We start from the raw sequence: 10,216 nt of genomic DNA on the forward strand, positions 1-10,216 counted from the left end.
CAAGGAGAATGACAATAACAAAATTTAATATGTAATGGACGAATATTCGGCTAACGCAATGTTGTACCCAATTCAACTCTCTCGGGGTTAAGATTCTTTGTGTATTGCCTTTTTTTTTTTTCGCTGATATAACCTTTATTACATATTCATTCAATTAAAAAAACAAAAATCCAGTACATTTGCATGATAATGTCGCATCTATATGGAAATATTTGAAACAAAACGTTTTTATTCAAAGGATTTGAATTGGGTACAACATTGGGTTAGCCGAATTGGTCCATTGTGTGATCTTACCAACTTCTCTAAAGAAAATAGCTTAACTTTAATCGAACTAGATAAATGGTCTAGTATAACAGGAGCTGTTGGAGAGCTCTTTGCAGTCTTTGTCTTCTCTTAATTCTTAACTTGTTAAGGAATCAAACGCCTACGGGTGCTGTCTACTGGTGCTGTCTACGGGTGCTGTCTACGGGTGCTGTCTACTGGTGCTGTCTACGGGTGCTGTCTACTGGGTGCAGGGATGGCGCAGTGATGAGAGCACTCGCCTCCCAACAATGTGGGGTCGTATGTGGGTTGAGTTTGTTGGTTCTCTACTCTGTACCGAGAGGGTTTTCTCCGGGGTACTCCGGTTTCCCCTCTCCTCAAAAACCAACATTTGACTTGATTTGTGTTAATTGATAATTTCAGTTTACAGTGTCCCCAATTAGTGCTCCAGCGCTAGAACGACTAGACACTTAAATGAAGTTCCTTTCCTTTCCTATCCTTTCCTTTCAGCACACACCAGGGCTAACCCTAACGCTATAGCCATATCACGAGGGCCAGTCTCGTGCTTCTCAAGTTGGATCGTTCATGCCCAAAAAGAATTCTGGGTAATTGTGTCATTCCACCAGCGGTAAAGGCCCCCCGATTATCATTCCATAGATCTTTTTAAGTGTCGGGCCACCCAGTCCCACCAAAAAATACAGCATCGATTGAAGTTTTAGCTTTCAAACGGAGTTGCCCAAATTGTATCGGTAGGTCCTGGAATTCGTCCACAGAAAGGCCAGAGAGACAACTTCACTCGTGAACAGCCATCATTACAACAAACCAAACTGAATCCCACTCTGCGTAAGACATCTCTGACCTCTGTCTCGCGAACACCAGACACGCACAGTCACTTACGTTACGTTTATGCCTGTAGAATCAACTGAAATCTCAATTCCTTGTAAAAACCAGCATCTGTTTTTTTGGTATGCTACGCTTCGCAGAGCCAGAACATTTACGCATGCACTGACGGAATGTTTGAACAAGAGAGAAAAACGCAGTACCTCCAGACACCGGCGCTGGAGCGTCGTACCAAACGAGTCATCCCGGGATTTCGGCCCGTGCGATCGCTTTTGGACGCAGTTAGCCCTTCGCTGCTTTCTGCTACCGACCTTGCCTCCCGGTACGGCATTGAGGGAGAGATATGTCGGCCCCTAAACCATATGAGACAAATCCCACGCCTACTCACAGCTCCAGACCACCCTTGTCAATTTAACGTAAGAATTCGATGGCTTATATATTCAAGGGAAAAGTCATTTTATCTGTCATATGGTATTAAAGCGCTGGAATCGCAGATTACAAAGTGTACGCACGCGCATTGCTAAATTAAAGGTAGCAGACATACATAAACATTATTTCAAATCGAATTTCAAAGTAGCTACAAGGGCTCATATCTTCGAGATATTACATTCAAATCTAAAATTTATATCATATACGGATACATATCAAAATATATAATATTTAAAGATACATTAATTGAAAAGAAATTCGGCTATACAAAATGAGGTCCTGCATGGATTCTCATTTTAGAACGCGTAAACTCAGCCGCCTTTCTTTCATCTCGAATTGGAGAGTAACTACAAGAGCAAATATCTTCGGGACATTACATGTAAAGCTAATATACATAGCATATACGGATAGATAACTAAATATGAAAAAAATATATGTAAAAAGCGGCCCAACAAAATGCGGCCCTGGATTCTCATTTTAAAACCTGTTAAGTCAGTGGTACGGATAAAATCAGGAGCGCATTCCACAATTTAGCTGATATGCGCAATTGAAAATCGGTGGTATTAATAATTGCGCAATATAAGTTTAATAAATTGTATGTAGGAAAAAAATTGAGACCAGTGATAACTGGTTGTTCTAGCTTTATTGAGGGACAGAATGATTGTAATTTCCGCGGAGATCATGAGAAGAAGACCGGAGAGAACTCAGTTATTTTTTTCATATACAGTAGCAGGAAAATCATTAAAAAGCATACTTTTTTGCAATAATATAAGGAAATTTTGAATGCCCTTATTGCATGGAGATATAGAGTTTGACTTTAGTGTTAAGGGGACAGTTAATCATCAAGTATAAATCTGATTATTCTCTTATTTACATTATAACGTTCCTTTGACAAAGAATCACGAAAGGCCAGTTTTTTGCTACTATGATAACGGCGAAAAAAATCTCTACTTTTTTGCGAATTTTCTATGCCTGCTTCGGTTCGTTTTTCACCACTTGTAGGTGTAAAAAATTTCAATAATAATAACAAATTTTTATTTTTATTTTTAAATTTAATCATCTGCCTTTTTAATATATATTTGGCAGTGGCCTTTACGATGATGGGTGGCTGGGGCTGGTGCAGCCGTACCCTCCCCCTTGGTGGCTAGGGTTGGGGTGGGTCACTGTGGAGCGTTGAAACGGCTCTCCACTAGCTTTAGCTGGTCAGCCTGGAAATTCTCAAAAGATGATGATGATGATGATCACAATAATAATGGAGTTCGGATTGAAGAAATGTGAGACCGTTAAATTGATGAAGGGCAAGACCTTAAGAGTCGGAGCCGAGAAGCATGGGAGGATCCCACAAGGCGGTGCACCACTTAACACACTGCCGTTCCTATATGCACTAACTGCACCTGGCGGGGGGCACCCAACAATAATTTTCGGTGAAATATGTGTTCGGGAGAGTACTAGTCAAGCTGTTCTAAGAATTTCGTTTCTAATTTGCGAAACAATTATAGATTCCTTTACTAACATATCACCCAAAAGATACCGGCGCAAAAAGGGAAAAATTGACGCTACGTTTTCGGCCCGGGGGGGTACTCCCCTATATAAGGTATATAGGTATGTGCCGCCCCAAAGGGTATGGTTTTTGAGCCGTTTTGGTCTGAAAATGGTTATAGATTTTGACAATTATGGTCTGAAATCGGGTCGGGTTTTTGGGGCCGGGAACATTTACGAAAGCTTACAAACATATTTTTCTTCTCAGTACGTAACTGGAACAACTAACTGAACTGAATTTCAAATGATTTTTTGTTTCATTTAAATTGATACAAAAGAGATAGATTTATGTTCAATGTTAATAGGCCTTATAATGTATCATAACGAGTCAATGTATTTTCATTCCTTTCGAGTTCGTTTTTTTTATATTATTGTTCTGTTCTGTTATTCTGTTCCCGTTAGATCGATTAGTATATCTGCAAACTGTTTTCATGACGGCACAATTTAAAGCGTGAATTATTCTAGAATTTTGTGCCTGATGCAATTCTCAGTGTTTTATACTTCCTAATACAAAATATTATGCTTTAACGTAATATACTTTGTTGTGATTTCACTCGGATACTATAATAATGTAACGATCTTATAAAGCCATGTCTGAAAACGGGTGTATATTTGCAAGTTCAGGTCTGAAAACGGGTATGAATTTTAGAGGTCAGGTCTGAAAAATGGGTGTGGAAAATGGCATGTTTAGGTCTGAAATAGGGTCGGGATTTGAAGACCCGGGCGGCACACCCCCACCAAGAATTCCGAGGAGTACCCCCCGGGGTTTTCGGAAGGGATATTTCTGCAATTTTTGGCACTTAAAAAGGTCCCCCAGCAGTTTCGTAGTTTCTGATGGGATGAGCAAATGATTTGCTGGGAAGTTCTTGGAACAGTAACCTGGGTAACGTTCAGCTAGAAATTTCTGAAATGAAGATATCATTCCCTAAAATTTTCGAGCACTTCAATTTTCATCTTTGATATCCGAACAGATCAAATTCTTCTAGGTGATAAAAAAAACGTCTCTTTAGACAGTCTTTATACATTACAAGGAGCCTAAAAATGTCTCTCAAAGGCCTTTGGCTTAATTTGCTCGTTAGGTGCCGTTGTTAGTCCACGAGGGTGGTAAAGGTGGCGTCTTCATCTCGTTTACGGAAAATAAAATGGCCGTCTCACATTTCACGAAAAAATAACCTCTTTACACAGACAAATTTTCTTACGTTTGTTAACAGCTACTGCCGTCTCAGTGCCATAAAGAAACACATGAGAACGGTTTAATACAATGGGAAGAGTCTCGCAACCTTCTGAGACGATTTCCGAGCTTGTTTTTACCGTGTTGATTTCTGGCAGGCTAGCGAGCGAAGGCCACTTTCCCCTGCCACTTTCGGTGGATTCATGATGCAATCCAGATGTAGATGTTCTACATTGTTGTGCCGATTCATCCAGTATTTACAGGCTTTTGTAATTTCTGCGGCTCCTTCTCCCGCAAAATAACATTTAAAAAAACACAAAAACATGAAACAAAATCAAAGTTCACGGTAAATAAACACCCTATTGCCCCCTAAACGGAGGATTGAACCAATGGGACGAGATTTTCTATGGTTGTTCCGGAATTTGTGGAACTTCAGGACCACTTTGCAACGTATACCCAAATTTCCGATATTTTTTCCCGTACCTTTTGATTTCTTACCCGGGTTTTTTCGAAATTACTTGTCCAATGCCCCGGCCCCGTGATACCCGACGGAAGTCCCGACGGAACATAAAATTGTAGTCCGAGCAAAATAGCCAGCAGTAACACAAACAAACAAAGTACTCCAGTATGGCGGTTTTCGATGTGATCATTCATGACAATATTTCAGACCTGCAGGATTTGTTACAGTCCAATCCAAAATGTGCCAACTCAGTAGGATGGCACGGACTGACTCCTCTGCACCAAGCAGTGTTGAAAAACAACCAAGAAATAGTAAATATGTTGCTAGAATACGATGCAAACTTGAACCAACCAAATTCGTTCGGAGAGACTCCGTTTCACTTCGCCTGTCAAACGGCTTCTTTGCATTGTGTGAACAAGTTTGTGGAGATTGGAGCTGACTTGAGAGCAGAAGACAGCGCTGGTAGAACATGCATTCACCACGCTGCGAAAGGCGGATCTGTGTAAGTGAGCTCATAAAGTAGGTAGATTGGTTACTTTTAGGTAATAGCAGTTAATAGCAAATGTGCCACCAACGGAAACAAAAGAACCCTTTTTTGACAGCCAAAAGAGCATAGCTAAACTGGAAACACATGTCGTGGAAAGGGCAGAACGAATGTTTTTTGACAAAAATTCAGCTGTTGATCTGGTCGATTTGATCCTCGTGATCAAACACCCCTTCTGGATACATGTACTTTAGTTATTTATTATTTTTAACACTTTATTTTATTTTGTAGATCAAAGCTTCATTACTTGGTAGCTTGTGGTGCGAGTTTGAAGAAAAGGGATAACAGGTGCAAGATAAAAAAAATATTTGCATTTATGCCATAGGGCATCTTACAAAATGACAGGTCTTAAGTGTTAAATCATTGGTTTGTCATTGAAGTAATTAGCTCTAGAAGTATTGAAAGGTTCCCAGAAACATTGTGAATAATAAGATATGGGACAGTTGAGTTTAACCAACCTGCATGAAAGAACTTTCCCTTTGTTTGTTTTAGAGGTATGACGGCACTGCATGTAGCAGCAGAACTCGGCCATGTTAGAGTCTGTGAATACCTCCTGCGCAATAAGGTGAGATATATGCCACGTACACTGCCTATTCCTTGCTCCAATAGCTTGAAAAGAAGCTTCTTCTACAGTGTATAATGCATTTAAATTTACTGAATGTTAAAACATTAACTCTAATTAAGTCCTAAGGACTCCAGCAAGGCATATTTAAATGCTGTCATAAAGTTCTTTAATGATGAAGAAATCAGTGGCAAGCTTAACGAGGACTATGATGAGGGCAATGACGTGGTTAATGATTTTCCAATGATTTTGATAATGATTGTAAGTTTTGACGATAGTGGAGAGTGGAGATGATGAGGATGAGTTGGTTAACCTTTTCAGCCCCGTGGGGTTCCCCATTGACGAGTAAAATCGTCTGGCGTTAGACAGAGTAAAATCTATAAGTGGCACTATTGGTAGTGAAAGGGTTAATGGGGACATAGTTTTTGAGCGAATCTAGCGGCTGTTAACCCTTTCAGCCCCGTGGGGTTCCCCATTGACGAGTAAAATCGTCTGGCGTAAGACATAGTAAAATCTATAAGTGGCACTATTGGGAGTGAAAGGGTTAAGAATCAGGAGAAGGAATTAGGTAATGTCACGAGGACAATAACCACGATGAACAAGAGAATAAAAACAAAGATGGTGCTGGTGATTATGATTATGAGCTTGACATTATGGCAATGGCATAGAAAATGACAACATCGTCATGGATCTCTTCTTTGAGAATTTGAGAAGTTCACTTTTTGCAAAGAATAGTGGAGTTTAAATTAAGACCGCAATAGATTAAATCAAGGTAGTAATGGAGGAGTATTTAAAACCAGGGCAAATACGAGCAAATGTAGTGGGCATCCAGCCTGGCTTACATGTACATGTACATTCGGGGCTTTATTTAATGCCTCCCAGTTGATGAAAGGACATCTTTAAAACATAAGTTTATTTCAGTCATGTGTTAATGAATGGATATATATCTTTTCTGTTCAGAGGTTTGCTCCTGATGTAAAAGACAGTGCAAACACAACACCACTGCACTTAGCTGCTAAGTATGCCCACTGGTGAGCTCCTTTCATTGTACGTTGTCTCCTTCTGCTTCGGCAAAAGAAAAATTGAGAATCACCTTATGTTAGGTAGCTTAAGCATGGGATGAGTTTAAGACATGGACAGCAACCAGAGGAGAACATTCCGCATGCCAGGACATAAGGGTCGCCCAGATTTTAAAACTAATCATCTCCAATGGAGAAAAGATACTGAGCAACACAGATGTGGTTGTGTGAGGACAAATTAAAAGGGAAACCAGCTCACTTCCAGTTGCCAACCATGTCTCAAAAGCGTTCTGTGATTAAGCTCCATATTGCAATCTTACTGCATCTTGGGAAAGAACTGCAGATGCTGTAGAGCAAAAGTTGGGATCACCTTGCAAGGCAAGGAAATGATTTTTGTGACATAAACCTCCATGTAGTTAATTTAATGGCCTTAACATCCACAAGTCTTTTGTAGTGCAGTGTTGAGGCATCCAAACCAGTAATCAGAAGGTCCTCGGTTTGACTCTCGTTAGAATCACTCATTCCCAGACTTTTTCTGGAGGGTTGCTGTGTTGTGCACTGTATTTACATGTATAACCTCTGGGCCCTGATACAAAACTTGCATCAAGGCAGGTACAAAGTTGGTCTGGATCAACTTGGATTGCTCATCTTGGATCAACATAAAAATTATTGTAAGGCCTTGCAAAATCACCCAAGCTGTAAAGCTAACCTTGGTGAAATCAGGGCAAACATTTAGTAGTTTTGGTTTACAAAAACATCTTTTGCTCGATCCAAGGTGAACAATCCCAGTTGATCCAGTGCAACTTTTCTACCTGCCCTTTGCATCATACATAAGGTGGGAGATCACAAAACCTATTCTCTCTGTTCTGTTCTTTTTTCCCCAATATGTCATGCTCTATGGACTGGGGGAAATGCAGTTAAGCTCTCGGACCATTGGGGGTGTTACTACATGTACATAATAATTCAATGTGAATTCATCATTTCTTTAGTGAAGTAGCTTGGGCCCTTGAGAGTAGAAGCACATTATCAATGATTAATGTTGAAGATGCTATGAAGAAATCACCTGTAGACTATGCAGGGGAAGGAAAAACTCCCAGGTGAAGTAGTAAAAGACAGATTTTGAATTGATTTCTTTTGAGTGTCATGAAAAATAATTCTTGTTTTCAAGGGAACGCTCATTTACAATCTCAACATGTTGGTGAGGGTACAAGGATTTAAAGCATTGCACTTTGTCTAGAAAATGCAAGACATCCAGGGCCAGTTCCTTGAAGCCTGGTTACTGCTAACTGTTGGTTAAGAGTTATCAAGACCTATAGGTTGCCATGGTATTTAACGCTGGTTAGCGCTGACCATGCTTTGAGCAACCCCGGGTCGGAAAAATAACAAATCAGAAATTGTGAGAACTATTTGATGAAAATACCACCAACAGGAATATGCAGAAGATAATAGGAAAGGGTCCCTCACAGATGAAGCAAAAACTACCCAAATAACAGATGAACTGAAAATATTAAATTACTCTCGTAATTAAAATGGTAAGAGCAATAAGAGCAAGAAGAGCAATTTTAAGAGCCAGAAGTCAGGCTACTTAGCCAAGTGCTGGAGCCTCACTCAAACCTGAAACCTGTAAGAATTGTTTGAAGGCAGTAAACTGTCAGTTAATTACTGTTTTTGGCCATTCTAATACATGCAATTACTAATGGATAACAATTGCTGTTTCTTTCTCTCTGGAAGGTAGCAAAAATAGCAAATCAATGCGAAGTCTAGAGGACAAGTCTTTAGAAAACTAACAAAAGTAACAAGAACAAAAAAATACATGAGTGTAACTAAACATCATTCTGCTCTTGTTTGCAGCACCACATGCTGTTAAGGTCATAAGATTTTCTGGTCATTTGAAACATTTAATGGTACAAGCCCAGTAGCTTGTTTCAAAATGACAGTTGTTGACCATTAATTTGTATTTATAGGGTTTTGACTTCTTTCCCCTCAACAGACATTTATAGCTTCAGAGACATCTCAAATACTGGAGAGCCAGTCGCTGCCACCCACCTGTCCCCCAAGCACTTGGATGCCCTGGTTTATGCTTCTATTACAAGTCTCCTTCATGTGGAATTCTACTCATTGCTTTGACTTCTTTCCCCTCAACAGACATTTATGGCTTCAGAGACATCTCAAATACTGGAAAGCCAGTCGCTGTCCACCCACCCGTCCTCCAAGCGCTTGGATGCCCTGGTTTATGCTTCTATTGTCTCCTTCATGTGGAATTCTACTCATTGTACAAGCATTCAATCACCTCTCAGCTTTCTTTGCCGTGTTTTCAACAGTGGCAATCATTGTGTTCTCCAATTTATGGTTGTTCTCCCAGCACAGAATGCGGCACATTTCTGGACTTCAGAATCCAGCATTTGCTGGGTTTTTCTTTGGATTAATAACACAAAGCTTGCTTTGTTATTTTTTGTATTTGGTACCTCATATCCTTTGAAATACATGGCAAATGTAATTGAATAATTACACGAAGCTGTGTACTAGCCAGTTAGGTCACATTTAATTTTGGGTTTATGTCTGATTGGTCAAATGATTTTTTTTTTTTTTACCAATCACTAATCACAAGAATACATTAGCAAATCTTGTGGCCCTCAACCAAAAATTGTTCATTAGCAATTCTACCAAGAGGTTCATTGCAGAATACCTTAACGTTTTGTAAAGCTTTGGCCGGAGTTTTTGTGGACATTTCTTGCAGTCATCCTATTGATTTTCACCTCAATAAGTTTAAGGTTTGTGAAGTGCAAATATCTTATTATTTTACTGACTTTGTTCTTCATTTCCTGGTAGAGACAAGTCTGTTTAAAAAAGACTCCGTCCTAATTTTTTTCCTCAATCTATGACATGGTTATACTTGACCGTAAATCCATGACCAGGGAAGAATGGAGTGCTCTGAACTCTGACGAAGGGGCTAACGGTCAGAATGTCAGCCATTTTATCTTTTCACGGTATCAATTCGACTTGTATCAAATCGTTTAATAAAACCAACTCGTCGTGCTCCAAACATTTGTTGAACCCATGCCCTTCCGATAACTTGTGCAGACCTGCGGCCCTAGCCACTAAGCTACAGGAAGAAACTTTCATCATCATGTTTACTTTTTTCAGAGAGCTTTTCTCGGACCCTGGCATTGTAAAGTACAACAGAATCTCAGACACTGGGGAGACACTGGTGAGGGTTGCTCTGTAATGGTTTGAATTTGCACCACAAGGGGTTTAAATAGACTGTTGTGTGACACAAATAAAATGGTCACTCATTGTAGATACGTGTTCAAATAAACCAATCATGAAAGAATTGTGTATTTGAGGTGCGGTTTATAAACAACAGCCTTGCACTTCATGTAATGTTTAAAAA

General features: G+C 39.8%; 1 protein-coding gene across 1 annotated transcript in view; it reads left to right on the forward strand.

Annotated features, from left to right (window-relative positions):
* Positions 1-4,859: 4,859 nt before the first annotated feature.
* The window catches only part of LOC138049697 (putative ZDHHC-type palmitoyltransferase 6), a 10,439-nt gene continuing 5,082 nt past the window's right edge, over positions 4,860-10,216 (forward strand). Inside the window, exons 1-8 of the mRNA XM_068896100.1 lie at positions 4,860-5,202; positions 5,476-5,532; positions 5,737-5,809; positions 6,767-6,837; positions 7,815-7,922; positions 8,971-9,293; positions 9,527-9,596; positions 9,970-10,033. Of these exons, the coding sequence (XP_068752201.1) occupies positions 4,868-5,202; positions 5,476-5,532; positions 5,737-5,809; positions 6,767-6,837; positions 7,815-7,922; positions 8,971-9,293; positions 9,527-9,596; positions 9,970-10,033 (1,101 nt within the window). The 5' untranslated portion in view covers positions 4,860-4,867. The remainder of the gene's footprint in view (positions 5,203-5,475; positions 5,533-5,736; positions 5,810-6,766; positions 6,838-7,814; positions 7,923-8,970; positions 9,294-9,526; positions 9,597-9,969; positions 10,034-10,216) is intronic.

The sequence above is a fragment of the Montipora capricornis genome, chromosome 5 (assembly GCF_036669925.1).
Source record: "Montipora capricornis isolate CH-2021 chromosome 5, ASM3666992v2, whole genome shotgun sequence".
NCBI lineage: Eukaryota > Metazoa > Cnidaria > Anthozoa > Scleractinia > Acroporidae > Montipora > Montipora capricornis.